Source organism: Capra hircus, chromosome 15 (genome assembly GCF_001704415.2).
Source record: "Capra hircus breed San Clemente chromosome 15, ASM170441v1, whole genome shotgun sequence".
NCBI classification, from domain to species: domain Eukaryota; kingdom Metazoa; phylum Chordata; class Mammalia; order Artiodactyla; family Bovidae; genus Capra; species Capra hircus.
The window spans coordinates 53,422,788-53,445,152 of record NC_030822.1 but is presented as its reverse complement, the minus strand read 5'-3'; the positions used below and the strand labels follow the sequence as shown (position 1 = coordinate 53,445,152).

Here is a 22,365-nt window from a genome sequence, read left to right as displayed (position 1 = left end):
GGGGTGGGGTCACTAGATGACGACATCTAACACGATTACCCCAGATGGTGGCTGGTTTAAAATACTCCCTTCTGGGCTTCCCTGGTGGTTCACTGGTTAAAAATCCTCAAGCCAATGCAGGGGACAGGCTCGATTCCCTGGTCCAGGAAGATCCCCCACACCATGGAGCAGCTAAGCCTGTGCACCACAGCTACTGAGCCCACTTGCTGCAATGACTGAAGCCTGAGCACCTAGAGCCCGTGTCAGCAACAAGAGAAGCCGCTGTGACGAGAAGCCCACTGGTCGCCACTAGAGAAGACCCACCGCAACAAATAAATAAACCTTTCTAAAAATAAATAAAATACACCCTTCCCTGAAAATGGTACGCATAGGGTCCTATCACTCTCTTCCACTTCAGGCTAAAGGCGCCTCAGCCTCCCAGCCCAAGAGATGGGAGCAGCCCCGTACCTCTTATTTCCATAGGCCTTCTTCACAATCAGTATCAGAACCGGAAGAAGCAGGATGGTGGCGCAGACAATCCCCACGATGATCACCAGCTGGTTACCATCCAGAATCTCTGGTCTGAGGGCTACCGGGGTCACCAGTGCTTGGGAAAGGAGAAGAGCGATGACAGAGCCGCAACATTCCAGAGAAGAGCTGGGAGCCTCACCAGCTCTATGCCAAGCAGCAACTGCCACGTCAGGAAGCAGGGGGAGAAGGCCAGACTTCACCCCACATGGAAGCACTGGGACTCCAGCTGACCCCTTTAGATTGAGAACCAGCCTTTGCCCACCCCTTTTTACCCTTAAAATATAGATGAAAGTGGGTAGGTAAACAGAATATCACCTGACGTACAGCAGAGTTTCCGTTTACGTTAACAATTCTATCTTAAAATGTGGTTCACCAAAAACAGACATGTTACAGGCTGCTGCCCTTTCTGTGGTGAAGTGATTGTTTTCAAAGGTATCTAGGCTACAACACAGCCCCATAGTCGTGATACCAAGCACGACACTTCCATCCATCTATATAGCACCCTTCACCCATTTCCTCAATTCACTCCGAACACATACATCAAACACCTCCTGGGTGCCAGATAGTACTAGGCACAGAAGATACAAAGACCAATGACGCATGGTCCGTGCCCTCAAGGAGGGGGAGGGTGTGCACGGAATGCCACGGACGCTATAGGCACTGTGAGAGCAGTCCGCATGCGGGACAAAGCAGCACTGAGGAAAGGGCTCCCGGTTCTATGGGGAGCAGAACCTGAGACTTTGTCAGCAAAAGTTCTAAAGTTTGAGTCTGAAACGAACTATCGAAGATTTTAGCAACAATGGGAGAAGGATTGGGGTGGGGGAGGTAGGGACATTAAACTCAACATCTGGAACCTTTCGGTTCAGGATGGTGCTTAGAGAAACTAGAAAGAGGTTCACAGCTCTGGGTCAAAGGCTGTGTTTGAGGGCGTGATGGGGAATGAGGCTGGGTAGATAATAGGATTTAAGTCATGAAGGACCTTGATTATCTCAATGAGGAGTTTGTTTCAATTTTTCGTTTTGCTTTGTGTTTTGTTTTTTTCTGTAGGCAATGGAGAAGACATTGAAAGGTTGTAGGAAGTTCAGATTTGTGATTGAGAAAGATCGCACCGAGAATGAGGGGTAGCGACAAAGCGAAAGCAGAGACTGGTGAGAGGCCTACAGTCTAAGACAGGTCGACAGGCAGAATGATGCCAGGGGATGGTGCCAGATGAGAAAGAAGACAGATCCAAAGTCAGCAGTAGAAATCACAGGACCTGTTGACTTGTTAGACTAGGGGTCCTGGGAAAGGGAAAAATCAAGAACAACTCCCAGGCAATTATCCAGTTGGATAATATCCAGTATGATTATCCAGTTGGATAATTGTGTCGATAGCAGTGGCATCGACTGAGGTTGGAGAGGTGGGCAGGGGAGAGGTGTGAGTGGTAGATTTGGATTATTTGTGTTTGAGTATTTGTGGAATATCTGGGTGGAGTTCATATACAGAGATGGATGGATGGATGGATGGATGGACAGATAGGTTGCGTCTAACAGAATATATTACATGTGCACAGAACATGGTGTTCAATGCTACTGGGGTGGGGAAGGTCAAGGATGGACAGTTAGAGTGCCACTGGTGACCTACACTGGAGGAGAGGTGCAAGTAGAAGGCTGACTGCAGAGTACTAGGAGTTAATGCAAGATGAGACAGAAGACGCTGAGTTCAGTCCTTTAGCAAACTATCTGACTGTGTCTAGAAAGAAATGCATAATGTATCACGATGAAAGTTGCACAACTCAGAATATACTAAAACCACTGAGTTGTACATTTTAAATGGGTGAATTGTGTGGCGTGTGAGTTGTATCTCAATAAAGGTGTTTCAAGAAAAAGTAAGACACTGGCTATCTATTTTACATATGGTAATATATATCTTTCAATGCTGTTCTCTCCAATCATCCCACCCTCTCGACTCCTCCCACTGAGTCCAAAAGTCTGTTCTTTATGTCTGTGTCTCCTGGAGGGGTGGTGTGAGGAGGGACGTGGGGAGGAGTTCAAGAGGGAAGGGACACGTGTATGCCTATGTGCGATTCATGTTGATGTACTTTGCACGATACTGCAAAGTAATTATCCTCCAATTAAAATAAATAAATAAATAAAGGTCAAGTGAAAGAGGAGAGAAAAGAAAAGGTATGACATAGGGTGAGAGCTAAAGTAGACAAGGACACGGGTAAGGGGAAGAGTTGAGTGTATGCGTGAGCTTAATGGCAGAAGCCCATGGACCGTGTGAGCTTAGAGGCATGTTGTGAGGGTCCTGAGAAGGAGGAGAAGCACAGCGGCTCAGATAAACCCCCAGAGGGAAGGGAGCTCAGGATGGCAGGCAAAGACGAGGATGGAGTAGATGGAGGTCTGCTTGCGGGTGTGGAGGGCTCAGAAGTTGCATGAGCCCCCGCTAATGGCTTCTCTTTCCTGCGAAGCAGAGGGAAGACTTCTGAGAGTGAAGAAAGCCATCTGTCCTGCTTCCCTCTCAGCTGGCATCCTCCATTACTGACAAGAAGGCGCCTCCATGGACTTAAGTCTCTGGCCAGAGGTATTGAGGGTAGAGGTGCTTCCTCACCCCTATCCCTGCCCCCAGCCAACCACAGCCAACCCCTGGGGCCCTCGCAAAAGGCAAAGTCCACAGGCCACATCCTGACTGCTAACTGGGTTCTGGTTTAACTTTAACCCCTTACTTATCAACCTCTCTCAGTCAACACAATTGAGTCTTTACTCTCTTCCTCACCAATGGCCTTAATACACACTGCAAGAATAAAGAACCTGGGATCAGAAACTCCTTCTATTTTTGGTTCCTTCCCCTTCCTGTTTCCTCTGTTCTTTGATGTCTCTCACCAGCTCAGGAGCATCTTCCCTTCTACTACAGAGCATAGAGCATCTCCTTTGAAGCCAAGTCAAAATGACCCCAATCCATCTCTGAGCTCCTGTATCTTTAAATTGGTATATTACAGAAACCATGAGTGAAGCTTGGCAGAGGGGTTGGCATTCACTCAGTAGTATTACCTTTTTTTCCCTTGACCTACCATCAGGGAAGCACTAGGGTGAGGCAGGCAAGGTGCCTAGGGGACCAAATTTAAGGAGGGATTACTCTCAAGGTCATGCAAGCACAGAGTAGGAGTGCTTGATAAGTACGAGGCTTATCAGGGGCAGGCAAGTACAGGACCTGAGAGTGATGCCTCCTTAAATTTTGCATCCTAGAAGCCTCTCCAGCTTCACCCTAGTGGTGCCCCTACCTACCAGCTATGCAGCCCCTCCTCCCCACCCGGCCAGATGTTACATACTTCGGGGCTCTTTCAGGATCACTTGCAACACAGTGGTTTTCCTGAAGGTCAGGTTCCCCAGGTAGATACTGCAGGTATAGTTTCCTCCATCAGACTCCTTCAGTCCGTGGAGCATTATAGAACCATCATTGCGGGAAGTGTCTCCCACCAAGTTCACACGGTTCCAGAAGCGGCCCCAGTTCTGGGGGTACCCTTTGGGTGCCCTGAGTTTGGGCTGATAGCACAACACAATCTCCTCCTAGAAGGGAAAGGCAAAATGTAAGAGACTGAAGGACTGGGGTTGGAGGGAGCTCTCGGGATTCAGAGGCCCTACATGTAGAAGCAGTAAAGGTATCATCAGAAAGTATCAGAAAACACAAAGCCACGGACACACGTGTCCACACCAGCCTCCTTGCTGCTCCTGAGTGCTGGCCTCAGGGCCTTTGCACTTGCTGCTCCCTATGCCTGGAACACTCTTCCCACCTAGACAGATACATGGTTGCCTCCTTCACTTCCCCGAGACCTCTACTCAAATGTTACCTTTTTGGTGAGGCCTCCCTGACCACCTACATAAAAAAACAATCACAAAAGCCTGCTTTCTTGTTCTCCATAGCTCTTACTATTACCTGACATACTGTGTATATATTTCTTCATTATTACTATTATTTGGCTGCATTGGGTGTTAGTTGCCCCACAGCATGTGGGATCTTAGTTTCCTGACCAGGGATCAAACCAGTGTCCCTACATTGCAAGACAAATTCTTAACCACTGGATCACCAGGGAAATTCCTATTTCCTCATTATTTTTCTATGTATCTCCCTCCATCTTGATTGTAAGTCTCCCACCAGGGCAGGAGCTTTGAGTGTTCACCATATAACAGGTGCTTTAAAAATACTTGTTAAATAAAAAAGTGTCAGAATTTTTCAAAAAAGTATATAAATACCATTAGTTTTTAGAAGTTTCTAAGAACAGGAAATGAAGATACAGACACAAATATGAATGAAAAGACCTGGCACCTAACCTGTTGTCTCTTGTGATTCAAATTAATAACTCACAAATGTCAACTATCATCTTATGTTCTGCTGTGACTCAGTTTGGTGGATGACAATTAAATATACAATGGGTTCCCAGAGGTGAACCTGAAACTACCTGTAATTCCCCAGACCCCACCATGAAGCCATCCTTTCTGATCCACTCAAACAGCATATAGGAATCAACTGAGTGTAAATGACATTTTGTATGGATGACCTGGAATATGTCTTCATTTGTAAAAGGTAAATCTTTTCTAAGCTTTGTATCTTAACTTTTATTAACAATAAGTTATGTGGGATGTCTCTCAAGACACAGCTTGACTCATCAGGACATCACCATGCCATAGTTGACATCTACTGGTCTAATGAACTAACCTGCTGTTTACTGCTTCAGCCTTCCTGTGAAGTACCCTCCTCATCTTGGCCTCCAGGATTACTAATCCCAACATTCAACACATCCATGAAGACAAAGAAAATCCTATCACATAAATGGGGTGAAGGGGTGCAGAAGAAAACTCACAAAAATAACCCAAATAAGACGATCATTCTTATGCCTAACCCATTGGTCACCAAAAGCATTCCCCCTTGTTATTCCATGAATTCTATAAAAAGGAAAAGAGAGAGAAAGGATAAAACCAAGATGCTGTAGCCAAGTCATGAACCAGTGTTCTACATCACCATGTCCTAGATGCATCTTGACAACCCAAAAAGTCGAGCAGTAGCAACATTTACTTCTCCACCATCTTCATTAGTCATTTTTCCCAACTGGAAGCTGAAATTGCCCAGCCAAGCTAAGAGGCCCAGTTTTGTTTGTTTGTTTGTTTTAACAAACTCCAAAGTCCAAGCCCTCATAAGACCGCCACGTGGCACCTGATGCCTAGGTTCTTGCTGTCCCCACTCTGTCCTGGCACCACACAACGAGGGCGTCTCCTCCGTACCTTGGCAGGCTCTCCTGATGAGAACGTCCAGTCTACCCTGCTCACGTGCTTCTCTTCTGTGCTGTGGAAAACACATCCCATCCGAGTCGAATCACCCACATGAACCATCAGCTCTGGGGATAAAATGATAAATCAAGTCACACTCAAAGTATAGTCTCTAGAAGCCAAAGAACTTCTGGAAGAGATCATGTTTAGCCAAAGATCCTCAGCAGTAAAACCAATGTCACCACCCCACACTGCACACTTTCCCTCTGTGCGGCCAGAATATTCGGAGGCCTCTCATCAAACCCACACAATACCCCAAGGATAAGACAGCACCCTCTAGCTGCCAGCACAACATCAAGTCTGAGGGTCCCACTGATGTCAAGAAACACTTTCTGGCTTCTCTTTAATTCCTTTCTCCTTCTCCTTTCCTAGAACTTCTCCCACAAGCCCCAACTTCACTTCAAGCCTGTAACAAAGAATGGAAAACCATGAAGCCCTCCACTTTCTGTTCGCCCACTTGAGGAACCACATCTGCTTAACATAATCAGGAAGTAGAAATAACTCTCATTCTTATAAATAACCCACTGGCTCTCCCAGGTGAAAAACTGAATCATGGGTGACTCTCTTCTACTTAATTCTTTTACAAGTTGTCTTAGGACTTGCTTAGGACAATTCTCGCTAGACTATAGGTCACAGGACTGCTTGCTAATTAGGTCAAACAACAGACAGTTTTCCTTTTGACTTTTCTCTCATTTTAATCCCTGTCCCCACTTCCCCACCTGTTCCCCCTTCCACACCTGCTCCCCCTTCCTCCCATTCTTGGCTTTCCAACTCGTAGTCTTTTCCTCCTGCTTATTTGTGTAAACAGCTGATCCCATCATATATTTACTACTTATGTCACTTTAAGAAGTCCCTGAAAAAGAAAATAATTAGAAAGATGCTTCTGATTTTTCAACAGTGCTCTATATAAATGAACCACAAAGTCAGTCAAGAAATGAAAGGCAGGATGGTATTTAAGGGAGACACAAGTCTAGGTCTTATTTGGACAGAGTTCCTTCAAAAGAGCATTGAGCAAAGCTCACAAAGCAACACAGTACATCAGCTAACTTTTTCATCCAAATTGTGTCCCTGGGAGAACACTAACTTCCCACTCAGCAGGAAAGATGTACAATGGGAGGAAAGCAAAAGAAAATATTATGAACTTGGAACTCTATGGAGGGAATTATTTTGGAAGTAATAAAAATTCACTCCAAAGAATATCAATCGTGAAGAAAATGCCCTCTAAATCTATGAGTATATCAAGAATTGAACCCTATATTTTAAATGCAATAATAAGAACTAAATATTCAGAATTCTTTCAACACACCAGACATGTGCTAAACACCTAGGTTATCACCTAGTCATTACAATATTTTGAGATATGTACTATTATCCTCCCATTTCACAGAGGAAGAAACCGCATGAGCGCAGCGCTTCATGGCCAGTAAAAGGCAGAGCAGAACTCACACCCAGGCCTGAGTGAAAACAAAGCCCACGCGTTCTCACCCCCTTTACTGTTATCACCTCTTATAAGTGGAGAGATGGCTGATTCTAGCGCAAAAGTACAGGAAGTTAACATTATTTTTATTTGTAAGAAAACTGTCTATACACCTGAAATTTGTCTTTCAAATATTAGGAACTTTCTCTAAATTAAAATTTAAAGCCTGTCAGATGTGATTCTAAAACATGGACTTTTAATTATTTCATTATCTTCCCTCCTTTCTAGTATTATCAGTTCAGTTTAGTCGCTCAGTTGTGTCTGACTCTTTGCAACCCCCATGGTCTGCAGCAGGCCAGGCCTCCCTGTCCATCACCAACTTCCGGAGCTTGCTCAAACTCAAGTCCATCAAGTCAATGATGCCATCCAACCATCTCATCCTCTGTCGTCCCCTTCTCCTCCTGCCTTCAATCTTTCCCAGCATCAGGGTCTTTTCCAATGAGTCAATTCTTCCCATCAGGTGGCCAAAGTATTGGAGTTTCAGCTTCAGCATCAGTCCTTCCAATGAATATTCAGGACTAGTTTCCTTTAGGATTGACAGCTTTTGTCTCCTTGCAGTCCAAGGGACTCTCAAGAGTCTTCTCCATACCACAGTTCGAAATCATCAATTCTTCACTGCTCAGCTTTCTTTATGGTCCAACTCTCACATCCATACATGACTACTGGAAAAACCATAGCTTTGACTAGGTGGACCTTTGTAGGCTTTTTCTAGTATCATGGGGCTTCCCTGATAGATCAGTTGATAAAGTTTCTGCCTGCAATGCCTGAGACCTCAGTTCAATTCCTGGGTTGGAAAGATCTGCTAGAGAAGGGATAGGCTACCCACTCCAGTATTCTTGGGCTTCCCTTGTGGCTCAGGTGGTAAAGAATCTGCCTGCAATGTGGGAAACCTGGGTTTGATCCCTGAGTTGGGAAGATCCCCTGGAGAAGGGAAAAGCTACCCACTCCAGTATTCTGGCCTGGACAATTCCAAGGACTGTATAGTCCATGGGGTTTCATAGAGTCAGACATGACTGAGTGACTTCCACTTTCAACTTCACTTTCTTTCTTTCTAGTATCACAGACCTTCATTAATTGAGAAGAGATTAGAATAGAATAAAAATAACTAGAGTAATGAAGTAATGATGTTGAAGCTGAAACTCCAATACTTTGGCCACCTGATGCGAAGAGGTGACTCATTTGAAAAGGCCCTGATGCTGGGAGGGATTGGGGGCAGGAGGAGAAGAGGATGACAGAGGATGACATGGTTGGATGGCATCACCGACTCAAAGGACATGAGTTTGAGTAAACTCTGGGAGTTGGTGATGGACAAGGAGGCCTGGCATGCTGCAGTCCATGGGGTCACAAAGAATCGGACATGAGTGAACTGAACTGAACTGAACTGAATGAAGTTAGGATCCAGAAGTCACCTAAAGCTCACCTACTATGCCACCTACCACGTGCATGAGTCTCTTCAGTAAGAGTATTTTCTCGCCCTGAACAACTCAAAACATTGTTCAGGCAATTTATCTGCTACGAAAACTTTAATTCTATTTTGAATCTTAAAAATACAGATCACATGATTGAAATAATATGCACATGCTTGAGCAACAATTACTTTTTGTTCTCTTTATACATCTCGTTAACTATTATATATCTATACAGTGTAATTATATAATCGGTGAACACACACATTCAGATGCCTTAAAATCCTTTCACAGAATACAAGGAAGCAAATTCTTAAAAAAGAGAGAGAGAAAAGAAAAGAAAAATAAAACTGTCTCTAGCTTTTAAAATAAGAACTACGAGTAAAAGAGTTGAAGCAGTAGAAAGACGGAAAAATTACAAACTGAAGAGTAAATTTTGTGGAGGAAGCCGTACATGAGTTTCCACCTGGGAGTAGATGGCTACCAGGCAAGTGGTTAGCACTCAGAGCTATTCCCACTCTGGCTGGAAGGAAAAAGTAAATACCAGTTGCTCCACTGGCTACTGGAGAATATCTGCCTCCCATAAAATTGCTCTAGCCTACTCCCAAGGACTCAACTCTTAAAATTGCCTGCTTTGGATTTGTTCCCTCTGTGTCTCTTCTAAGCAGGAAAAGGCACCATTTTGTAGGACATGCTTGCATGTTCTCAAGGCCAGCATCAGAGAACAAAGAAGAAAGGGGTAACTCAAAGATACTCCTTGGAAGACACAGGTAGCTGGTTCATTTCTTCTTCCCAGAGAGCCCTAGCTTTGAAATCAAAGTAAAAAATGCAATTGATAAAAAGTATTAATATGAAGTTAGGAGTGAGGTCAGAGGCCACTTTCCACAATTCCATCTACCACTTCATTTTTTTAGAAATCAGATGCAAGTGAGAGATGATAACCTAAGGATTTCATTCATCTGACAAATGTTTATTGACTGCATACTCCGTGCCAGGTGCTGTGCCTGGGGCTGGTCATGAGACCAAGAACACAGATGCAAGTGGACAGGGAAGACACAACTGAACAGGTGTGATGAGTGCGTCACCAGAGGAGAGCTGGGTGCTCCAAAGGAGCTCATTGAAAGGACAGACCTACGCAAGCTGGCAGGGAGACAGGTCTAGATCCTAGCTCCTGCACTAGACAGCAAGCCCTCCTGAGGACATAGACTGCTCTTCCATTTCACACTTTTTTGTTGTTGTTTTCTTCTTTTCAATCTTTTATGTTTGGTTGCACTGGGTCTTCATTGCTGTGTGCAGGCTTATTCTAGCTGTGGAGAGCGGGGACCACTCTCTGGTTGCACTGAGCGGGCTTCTCACCGTCGTGGCTTCTCTTGCTGCGGAGCATGGGCTCTAGGGTGCACAGGCTTCAGTAGTTGTGGTGCACAGACTTAGTTGTTCCACAGCATGTAAAATCTTCCTGGATCAGGGATCAAGCCCGTGTCCCCTGCATGGGCAGGTGGATTCTTATCCATTGTACCACCAGCGAAGTCTCCACTTCACACATTTGAAGAGTATCCCTAATTCTGTGATTTTCAAACTTTTTAAAGCAGCAGAATTCTTTCTTCAAACAAAATCTTACCTGGAAGTCCAAGAATACAACAGAAAAAAGGAAAAGGACTCAGCTGTAGTGGAGGTGGAAACCTGAGGTCCTGGCGTGACTAGGTCCTCTGTCCCCGCCTGCCTTGTTCTCACCCTCTGTGTGGCCCACCAGGTCCCTTGGACCCTAAGTGTTCTATAGAGCATGTTTTTAAAACCAACAGACTACAGAAGCTATTTATAAACAGGAACATGAGGTCCTAGGAAGTTAGGGAAACCTGCTCATTTGTTTTATATCCCCCAAAAAACATAGTTACCTACAAAATATGGAGACATCAATCTGCAAAACTTATGGGGAGCAGCAGGGTATAATGGAAAGAACATGAGCTATGTTGACAGAGGTACCAGGGTCCAAGTATTGGATATGCCACTTAATAAATATATGTCCTCAGGCAAGTCACTTAAACTCTCTAAGCCTCAGTTAACACGTCTATAAAATGAAAAGGAGAAACATGGTACTTCCTTCACAGAATTTTCATAAGGATGAAATAGGTTTAAAGTAATGATAAAATAATGATCATCATTATTTTTATTTAAAGAGCACCATTGGGACTTCCCTGGAGGTCCAGTGGTTAAGAATCTGCCTGCCAACGCAGGGGGCACAGGTTCAATCCCTGGTCTGGGAACTAAGATCCCACATGCCATGGGGCAACTAAACCCATGCACCACAACTACGGAGCCCACGCCCTAGAGCTCATGACCCACAACAAGCGAAGTCACCTCAACGAGAAGCCCACACACCACAAGTAGAGAGTAGCCACTCCCGCGAGCAGCAACAAAGACACAGAGCAGCCAAAAGTATTAAATAGATAATGTTTTTTAATCTATGGGTTACTTTAAAAAACTAATAATAGATAGCAAGCACCATTTATTGAGGACTCACTTCATGGTAAGTACCTAGCCCACTGACTAGGATTTGCTCAACAAAATCAGTTCACATCCCTCTTTGCACACCAAATCTCTTGCCCTTTGCCCTTCTCTGAGTAAGCATTCATATTACCTTTGGGTTCCTCTGGCAGTACATTCAGGACGACCACTTTTTTGAACACGAGGCTCTCCATTTGGAAGCGGATTTCACAGGTAAAGTTTCCTTGGTCGGTCTCTTTCACGTTTTGGAGCAGGAGGGAACCATCATGGTGTAAGATGTCCCCCACCAAGCGCACGCGATTCTGGAAGTGCCCCACAGGCACGCTGATGTTGGAGTAATAGAAGAGCACGTACTCATCCTGGAAGGCAACACAACATCAGAGGAAATTTCAAGCCAGAAATTTCTGGCACCAGACGCAGAAGTCAGAGTTCAAAAGCCCCTGTTCCATGGAGGCAGCATAGTCATCGTCACCACCAGGATCAAAGTACTTGGTACCCAATTAAGAAGAAGAATGTGCCAGACAATACTTTAACTGACACAAGACTCTGTGGCTTCTATTAGACAAAGACAACTGGAGAAACAGGGTGAACACATTTTCATTTCTTACAGTTTAAGGTAAAATGTAACACCTACTCTGAAAATCACTTGGGGGATTCAAACTCACAACTTTTGGTGTTTGGCCATGCTGCACGGCATGTGGGAGCTTAGTTTTCCAACCAGGGATTGCACCTGGACTCTAGGCAGTGAGCGCACAGAGTTCTAACCACAGGACCTCCAGGGAATTCCACAAACTCACAACTTTTGAAAAGTACCTCCCTGTGTTCTGCCATGGCCCCTGGATTCAATGGCATCTAAATGCAACCCCACAGACAGGCTGTTGTAAGAATTCCTGCCACGTTAGCTGTCACCCCTCTCCTTTCCACCCTCCTCCAGGCAGCACATCATAAGGCATGAGAAGGAGTCATCAAAGGAAATGGTTTACAGACTGGGGGGAAGAGCCATAGGGAATTCTTATTTTCACTTAGGCCATGGGTACACCCCTCTTATAACAATAAACAGTCAGGAGGTTAAGACTTTGCCTTCCAGTGCAGAGGGTGAGGAGGGTTCCATCTCTGGTCAGGGAACTAAGATCCCACGTCTTGGGGCCAAAAAACTAAAACATAAAACAGAAGCAATATTGTAACAAATTCAATAAAGACTTTAAAAATGGTCTGCAGCAAAAAAAAAATTTTTTTGAAAAAAGTAAATAGCAACAAAAATTTGAGTGATAGTAATATTATGGAAATAACATGCTCTGAGCTACTGAAACAATATTTCATTTGAAAACCTTAGGACTTTATTACCAGTCATACATTACTTGGAGTATATTTCACAAATGAGCCCGATACACAAGTATCTCCACAGAATCTCAGATGAGGCTTCATACACTTTTGCTAATCCAAAGAGCTCCCTCACTCAGCCATGCTGAACCTGCCAATCCTAACAGTTTAAGCAGCCATGAGGGAGAAAGAGATGATTCCCCAGCACTTAAATGGATCAGCAGAATGCTAAAAGAATCTCCACCCTCCTGAAGATTACTGTGACATCATTTCTGTGCCTGGGCCATAACTCTTTTTGTCTAGACCAATGTGTTTTCATTCTTCTCACCCCTCCCACCCACCTATGCTACTCCACAAATGGGAGAAACAGGAAAGAAAAGAAACTAAAAGAACCTTATGCATATGTCTCCTATTAGCTTCTCAGTGACCTGAAAAGTAAGTATTACCATTATTCACAGATGGGGAAGTGAAGCTCAGAGAGGTTGAGTAACATTCCCAGCTGACTGTAATCAGCTATGTACCACCAAGAGATCAAACTAGGAGGCGGCTCAGTTCTGGCGAGCTCCAGAACCCAGCTCCTGAAACCCCACCTCATGGCACGGGATGACTTGATTCTCCCTCTCCCCACATTCTGACACCACTGGCCAGGGGCTTCTGACACACAGCAGGGTTTCCTCCTTGTTACCTTGGTGTGCTCTTCTGATGAGAACATCCAGTCTACCTTGGTCACATGTTTCTCTCCTGTGCTCTGGGAAACACATCCCAGAAGGGCTGAATCACCCACGTGAACTGTTAGCTCCACGGCGGAAACAGTCAAGTCGTTCAGGCCCAAGGAATAACCTAAAGAAGGCAACAGGCAAGAGAGACATCATCAGACAAACTCACTCAACAACAAAAATTAGTATTAATCTCCAAGTAGATGCAGACTTTGCTGGTGGCTCAGGTGGCTCAGAGGGTAAAGCATCTGCCCGCAATGCAGGAGACCTGGGTTCGATCCCTGGGTCAGGAAGATCCCCTGGAGAAGGAAATGGCAACCCACTCCAGTACTCTTGCCTGGAAAATTCCATGGACAGAGGAGCCTTGTAAACTACAGTCCACGGGGTCACAAAGAGTCGGGCACGACTGAGCGACGTCACTTCACTTCACTTCACTTCAAGATGGTAAAGAATCTGCCTGCAATGCAGGATACTCGGGTTCAATTCCTGGGTCAAGAAAAAACCCTGGAGAAGGGAATGGTTACCCACTCCAGTATTCTTGCCTGGAGAATTCCAGGGACAGAGGAGCCTGGTGGGCTATAGTCAATGGGGTCACAAAGAGTCTGACATGACTAAGCAAATGACCCAACGTGAACAAAGTATTCAGAGGCCTTTAATTCAACCCAGCATGGCATTCCCAAGGGTAAGAAAAATACCCTGTGGTTACCCTCATGTGGCTCAAGTCAAAGGACTTCTACAGTCTTCATACTGTCCAATGCTCCTAGCTAGACCCTCCCTCTTTTCTAGTCTTCATCCCTGAAATGTCCTTTCTAAAGAAAGAAGAGAGGAAATTCCTTGGCAATTCAGTAGTTGCTTTCACTGCTGAGGGCACAGGTTCAATCCCTGGTTGCGGAACTAAGATCCTACAAGGCACGCAGCAGGGCCAAAAAACAAAACAAAAATAAGAAGAACGAGAGAAACCCTGAAGCCTCTCCCTTGAGGCCGTGAATTTAGGCACCTATAAGCAGGTGATGATGTCTCCAGCTCCTGGTTTCCCACCAGTCCCCTAACTGAAAGGCCAGTTCACAGGTAACTTTGCTTCCCTCCGTTTTTCTCCTTTTTTCGTTCCTCTACAAAAGCGTATCTCTGGATGTGCTGGCTGATTCTGGCCGTAGTGCAGATCCTTGTAATTAGGTCAATATAGAGCGCGGCCCCTCCCTTGAATTTCCTTTGTTGGCTTTCTCCCCACCTGCCCCCTCCAGTTCTGCCCTCAGCCTGGCTTTCCAGCCTCTAGGGGTTAGTCTACATCATACCCCTCCAATATCTGTCCATTGTTCAAGTAATTTCTCTTTTCACTTAAAGAGAAAACCATTTCTAAAGAGAAAACCATCACATGGATTTTTCTGTTTTCATAAGACATGCTCTATGCAAAGAGACAACCACAGCAAGACACATTCAGTTGCTGGCCAGTTCCCATCAAAGAAGAGCCAAGTGAATGGAGTTGGGTATAAACAGAAAATGCACTGGCCTCTCCATCCAAGCTGTTGTCCCAAGAAAAGACTGTTAACTTCCTGCCCAACAGCAGGCACACACAGTGGGGAAGATGGGAAAGAAAACATGAACTCACCACCCTCTGGAGGGAATTATTTTGAAAGAAATCAAAAGTACCTCCAAAAATGATTTGGAATTTTCCTGTAAGGAAGAACTGAGCAGCTTCAAGTGTGGTTAAAGGGATAAGAAGCTATATAATGTGATATGAAGACTGCTGACTGTAGAATTAAATGAGCTTGCTAGAAGGTAAGAGCAGCAAGAAAAGCAGAGAGAAACTTGGACTTGACCAGCAGCCTTTGTACAAAAATAACTGAAGAAATCAAGACTTTCTACAGAGGAGGAAAACCTCTCCATCAAGAAGTACAATCCCGGTCGCCCACGTCATGAGGCAACTCCACAGGGGGTTAGACTGCTAAGTCTCTGATGGAAAGGCAAAATGCTGCAGGCTGCTTCACCCATCTCTGGAAAGAAAAGAAAGTGAAAGTTAAAGTCTCTTACAACCCCATGGACTAAACAGTCCATGGAATTCTCCAGGCCAGAATACTGGAGTGGCTAGCTGTTCCCTTCTCCAGGGGATCTTCCCAACCCAGGGATCAAACCCAGGTCTCCTGCATTGCAGGCAGATTCTTTACCAACTGAGTTATCAGGGAAGCCCCTGAGATTATTATAACCCTGATTCCATGGTGAAAAAAAGTCTCTAATATGGACTATTTTCTTGTGCGTGCACATGTCTAACTGCATGTGTGTGCAAATGCTATGTTGCCTGGAATTAAAGCAAAGACCATTCTTTTGTGCACTTTGCTGAGTCATTCTTTAGGTTACCACGTGAAGTCCAAAAAGCTAATAAAAAAGAAAAATGGAATGGATAAACAACAAGGTCTTACTGTATATTACAGGGAACAACAGTCAATATCCTGCGATAAACCACAATAGAAAAGAATATGAAAAAGTATGTATATATGTATAACTGCATTGCTATGCTACACAGCAGAAATTAACACAACATTATAAATCAACTATACTTCAATAAAATAAAAAATTTTGGACTTCCCTGGTGGTCCAGTGGCTGAGACTCTGAGCTCCCAATGCAAGGACCTCAGGTTCAATCCTTCAACAGGGAACTTGATCCCACATGCCACAACTAAAGATCCCGAGTGCTGCAACTCAGGCCCAACACAGCCAAATAAATAAATAGAATAAATTTTAAAATGAAATTCAAAAAAAAATTTTTTAAGAAAACAAATTTAAAAGTCATGAGAGTAAAGCACCTAATTAATTTATTCTTCTGACAGAGCCATCCATATCCATGGGATAAAGAGAGAGATAAGGGGCTAACAGATGAAAGGGAGCTAAAGGATGAAAAGACAACAGATGAGCCAAAAGCAGCAGCCTTGACCACTGTAGGAACAGGAAACTCCAACCCGGTTCAGGGAGGCAACCAGAGCAGGCTTTTTAAAAGGAAGTAGAGCTTAAGGAGAAGACTGAAGGCTTAGGCAGGCTTGCTAGGGTGAAGTGGGGAGAGAAGGTACTAGGCAAAAGAAACTATCAAAAACTGGGCAAGAGCTCAGTGCATTTGAGGAACTGCAAGAAGGCTGGCATGGCTAAAGCAGGGAAACAATTACAGGAGCTTAGGGACTCTCTTTGATGATTTCATTTCCTGATCTGCAACAAGCTGTGGTTTTAAAGATAACAGTTGAAAGTGCAGGAATGCCAGTGAGAAACTTTCTTCATATTCTGTAGGAAGGTCATAGAACACCCAGTCAGGACCAAAAGGCATTCTGTTTCTAATAGAAACAGAGGAATATTCAGCTTTCCAAGAAAGAGTCTGCTACCTGGCTTCTAAAACAACTGTTTCAACAAAACTATAAAGTTCCAGGCTGGGGTTTCCGTTTCAGCAAAGCAAAGGGAAGTGAAAATACATAAAATTGGCTTCTGAACACACATGAGACTTGAAAGAAATCAAATACCCTCCTTGGTCCCTTGGCTTCTACTTACCCAGGAACACTGGCATCAGGACGACTTTCAGTAGGTAAAACATGCTATTGTCAATTTTTCAATCTTAAAAGAAAAAAAAATCAGAAAATAGTGTTAGGAATTCATTCATTTAACCAATCAATAGTGAGCACCTCTGTGAGCCAGTCTTTCTCTGAAGCAGTAGGATGCAGCATGGAACAAGGAAGACAAGGTCCTGGGTCACATGCAGTTTGCATGCAGCAGGGAAATGGAGAGAAAAAAGCAGCAAATGCATGAATAAGAAACAGTGGATGCTGGTAACTGCTATGATGAAACAAAACAGTGGTGTTTGGAGTCACTTGGGGGCTGCCTCAGATTGGCTGTGAGGGAAGATTATATGAAAGTTGCTTTTCGAGAGAATTAAAAGCAAATAATTCCAGGGTAACCTTGAGATGACAACTCTAAACAATCTACAGTCTGAGAGTTTCATAAAAATGAAAAATTACAGGATACTCAGCCTGAAATGTTCACCTATATCTCCAACTAAATTAAAACAACTGCCTTAAATATATAAAGAATGTTCTGAACATGTAAGAAAGGAGATACACAAATAAGGGGGAAATTTTTAAACTCAGTTAAGGCATTCACCAAGTTCTATGACACAAAGAAGCCGCTTGAAAGGTCCATTTTATTTTTCACTTTTATTTTTCACTTTTCAGATTTTATTTTTTCACTTTTTCAGGCAGGATAGCATGAGTAGAAGGAAAATCGGGCTGTACATAGGCAAAAGTACTTTAAAAGCATCTCTATTATCTCTGTGGTATAAATTTCACTGCATCCACCATTTCCTGGGAATAGATTTGCTGTTCTACACAACGCCCCACAGTTTTCTTAACAAAACAGAAATACCTTAACTCCAAAGAGTCACAGTTCAACCAGCCTTAGGCTCCAACCTACTCCTGTGGTGGGCCTTGGCCATGATCTCTGAACCCTTAACATCCTGGAGTAATGCTACCTCAGAATTTGCTGAAAGGAAAGGTCTTCTTGGTGTATTAACATCATATTACCCTAGCCAGCTCTGCTGAAGTCCAGCACGTACATGGCGGCCATTCCAACTTATAAAAAAATGATTACCTAAGAGTTTCTTATCTGAATTTTAATCAACCAAATTCTCCATCTGGGGCTTCCCTGGTGGCTCAGTGGTAAAGAATCTGCCTGCCAGTGCAGGGGACATGGGTTCCATCCCTGATTTGGGAAGATCCTATGTGCCACAGAGCAACTCAGTCTGGGCACCGCAACTCTGTGCTCCAGAGCCTGGTAGCCACAGCCACTGAAGCATGCATGCCCAGAGCCCGTGCTCCACAACAGCAGAAGCCACCACAGTGAGAAGTCAGCACACCACAACGAGAGAAAGCCCGCACATAGCAACGAACACACAACACAGCCATAAATAATCACTAAAAAAAATTCTCCATCTGGAAAATCAGGGTCAAGCTGTTCAAGGCAGCCCTTCTTAGGTCTTGCTTCTGCAGAAAGTCAGTTGACCTTGATGAGCCTCAATTTCCTCACCTATAACATGGGGATAACGACGCAAGAATCAGATGTAAGAATGTAGATTTCACTGCTTAAAAAAAATAGAAAGCATTACTATATAAGATCCCATTTTTTTAAAGCCTAAAAGTCATATAGGAAATAGAGTTATTAGCTTTAGAGGAGATTTTGGACTCTGGGAATCTACCTTTACAAGAATGGCAAATGATGAATCAGAATGAACTGGAAACTTCTTAAGTTTCGGTTCTTGAATCCATTACAACAATGAAGATAACAATTACACTGACTCAGATCTACCAAAAGTCACATTAAGTTTTCCCCAATATAAGTATTTCTAATGAAAATACAGATCTCTCTCAAGATAGCCACAGCATGCTTTATTCCAGCTCTGTATAAAAGATACACCCACCTTATCCCACACATACATCGCTGAGCATGATAAGGGGCTTCCTTTATAGTATAACTTTAATTTATCATATCTGGGACAACTAAAATCCCTCTTGTATTCTGGATGAATTTTTTCTCCAGGAAGTTGGTTGCACTCCCTTCATTCCCCAGCAAATAGTTGTCCTATATTCCCCAAAGCAGTGCACTATTTGCACTGAGGAGTAATCATTGATTACAGTGTAGACTTGCCTACACCCTCAAAGGCAGGACCAAAATGCATCTCATTTGTGACTGTCCCATGCCTGTGCTACAGCACTGGTGAAGTGTCTGCACTGGATACGTGCTGATAGCTGCCAATATAACCATCAAATTGAAATCAGCTTCGACATCCTGCAAATGCACTGTTCTATTTTAAGAGGAAACCAGCGACTCCAAAAAGATTCTGAATCTAGTCACCAAACTCGACACACAGAGCCACACCCAAATCTTTTACAAACAAGTTCTAAGAAATGTGCCAACAATCTGACAAATAGAAGATACCCATTTTCAGTCCTAAGTACTCAAAGGCATCATTAGAACTCTGTGTGAATGAATAGAGAAGCGATGACTTAACAGTAAGAGCATTAAGTTTTTAAAAAAATTCTCTTCCCAGATCAGACATTCCATTAACTGATTCTTTGATAGTTGGGAAACCACTCCATCTCCCCAGGCCTTATCCTTAACATTAAAGGATCAGATTTTTCCTCTCTAGTTTTAGCACCACGCTAGAAGTCAGTAGCTGACACTCATTAAACTAGAGAAGAGTATGTGACAGGCACTGTCTGAGTGCTCTGCACATTAACCAATTTAATTCTCACAACCCTCTATGAGGTTTTACACATGAGGAAACTGAGGCACAAATTGGTGAAGTGACCTGCCTAACAGCATAGAGCAAGTGGCAGAGCCAGATTCAAACCGGGGTCTCCTGGATCAGAGATTGTGTCCTTACTACTATGGACGTCTCCTCCATGCATGTGAAAGTAATCAGTGTTTTAGAGCAAAGCTTTCCTGAACTTCATTTAACAAAACAAGATTAATCTGATCCCCCTGATTGTTCTTCCCACCTCCTGCCCCTAGTTAACTCTTATTCATCTTTCAGATTTCAAATTAAATGTAATTTCCTTGAGGAAACCTCTCCCAAACCACCCTATCCAGGGCACATCCTAGCCACATGTTTTAATAGTACTATTATTTCTCTTTCTTTTAGGGCACTTGTCACAATTTCTAATTACCTATTTGCTTAAGCGCTTGTTTGATTAAAGGCTTGTACTCCATCCCATCACCCCCTAAGACTATAAGCTTCATGAGGCCAAGAGCCATGCCTATTGGCCAATGCATCTCCAGCACCAGCACAGAGTAAGACCCAGAGTGAAAGTCCAGGGACCACTGATCAGATGAATTAATAAACACTTAAATGGGCCAAGAACATGACTTGAGTCAAGTTTCAAGTTTCCCAGTTAGTTGGCAGATATTCAGAAATTCCTACCATGTAATATAGATAGACAAATAATAGTAGATGGATAAGCTTTTATATATATATATATATATACATATAGTTCAGAATTTTATTATTCAGATGAATAATTCAGAATACATATATGAATCTCAGTCTCTAAAAAATCTAGCAGGAGCACTCAGATGAACCTTAAACACCTTGATGGACTCCATCTGAATCTTCGACTCTGCCAGCTTTCTTCCCAGATGCTGATTTATCTTCTCACCAGCATGTTCTTGAGGTAATTCTGCACAGTAAGTTATCTCATGTGTTGGTCAAATGTTTGGAGCTGAGCTCACGGTTCTTTCACAATATAACTCTTGGTTAGTATCTTCTATCACCCCTGGGGAGTTGTAACTATCAGGATCCCCTTTTCTGTTATTAAAAGTGAAAGGGAATTGTTGTCTTTGGCACAATTATAACAGAAAAAAAAAATCTTCAGAAAAATCTTCAGAAAATCGTCAGAAATGAGATGACCACACAGGATGTGGAAATGACCCCCTCAATATTACAATATTACAGGACAAAATAAGGGAGAAGCACTCTCTCTCAGTCAAGTGTTTGCCCCTAGTAAGGACAAGTGGCCACTGAGCCCACCAACAACCTCACCACCTTGCCTCACTCAGGCAGTCATTACTCCCGCTCCCTCCTTTAGACCAGCTTCTATCTAAACCATCCTACTTTATCTTCCCTGAGATCTGGCCATGCAGATGGTGAGGCAAGCATGAACAGCCTAGCCCTCTTGGGAGGTTTAAGTTCCTGACTTCTTAAGGTTAAATATTGGCCTGTGTAGGATTGGGAGAAAAGAAAGGAAGAGTTCTGCCATGAGTCCAAGGAACAGCCAGCCACAGCTCTATCTTAAAGCCACAAGCAACTTAAAAGCTAAAGCTTGTCACCATCATCATCATCATTTACTCTTTTATTAAGAGCAAACCTTACTGGGTTTTTCTCTGAGGATCTTAACACAGGTTACTCTACACTGCAGAAAGGAAAACTGGACCCACTAGACTACCTTATGGCAGTCCTCCTGCAGAGGCTCACAGTTCTGGGATTGCCTCACAGCCCAAAAGGATGGCCTTTAAATGAAAACCTTCAGAACCTTCAGAACCAGCTTTCTTCCAAGTGAGAAAAGTTCAAGTCACTGCTTAAGAAATACAAAGCAGGCGCTTACCCAAGATGATGAACACCAGGAGAAGCAACTCACTCAATTCTCCCACTACTGCAGTTCCCAAGTCCGACTGAAGACACTTCTGCCTGCACAGAAGGTCAGGCTCAGATCAAACCATATGCGTGCATCCTGATGTGGCTGCAGCGGCACAAACAGGAACCTCCAAATTAAGGTTCTCGTTTCAGTCAGCTGGCCTATTACTCAATTTTTATTTACACTTTCATTCTAAAATGAGGTAATAAATTCACCTTACTGAGGCAAGCCTCATGCTTCAGACCTCTGCAGGTGTCATCTCCTCTTCTAGGTGACAGTCTCCTAGGATGGGATGTTGAATTGTTCCAGGTAAACAAGCTGAGAAGTCAGCTTCATGCAAACAAAATACATATAAGATTAACACAAAACATTTTGCTCTGTATCTAAAATATAGCAATCTTGCAATTCTATTTTTCCTCTCAGTACAGAGGGGCAATATAGCCAATCCCTGCTTCCAAAGATATGCCTGTCCCGTCCTCCAACTCACCACCGAGGCATGTCAATCTCCCCTGACTATGTGTCATCAGCATTTCTAGCATACAAGAAGCATTTTATTCTTCAGAGAATCCCTTGGGTGACTTGGACATCCTAGATTAAAAACTCAAAGCTTCTTTGAATCAAGGTATCTTTTGCTTTCAAGTCACCACTTCAAAATAAGTGTTTTCAGTGTACACACCTTCAATCTTGCCTGCATTGGTTTGACTTACACATGGGCATACTTGTTTTTTGAAACTTGTTCTGTATTGTTTGACACGTTGATGAATGCTTGCTCTTCTCCAGGACTATGTCGCATGGTTCTTGAGAAAGGGTATGCTGGTAAGCCAGCAACTGAGCAAATACCCACAACGTGGTCTGTTTTAAACTACCAACATTTTTAACAATTGTTAAAAATTCCTAAAAATTTAACAATCAGCTCTTAAGGTGTGAGCTGGCTCCATCACACCTCTGAATCTGTGCAGATTTTTGCTGGGGTAT

General features: G+C 43.5%; 1 protein-coding gene across 1 annotated transcript in view; it reads right to left on the bottom strand.

Moving 5' to 3' along the window:
- JAML (junction adhesion molecule like) overlaps positions 1-22,358 on the bottom strand; it is a 30,879-nt gene extending 8,521 nt beyond the window's left edge. The window contains exons 1-7 of the mRNA XM_005689503.3: positions 21,361-22,358; positions 16,760-16,822; positions 13,204-13,358; positions 11,332-11,557; positions 5,769-5,881; positions 3,821-4,058; positions 448-586 (exon numbers count right to left, since the gene is read on the bottom strand). Coding sequence (XP_005689560.1) covers positions 448-586; positions 3,821-4,058; positions 5,769-5,881; positions 11,332-11,557; positions 13,204-13,358; positions 16,760-16,802 — 914 coding nt within the window. The 5' untranslated portion in view covers positions 16,803-16,822; positions 21,361-22,358. The remainder of the gene's footprint in view (positions 1-447; positions 587-3,820; positions 4,059-5,768; positions 5,882-11,331; positions 11,558-13,203; positions 13,359-16,759; positions 16,823-21,360) is intronic.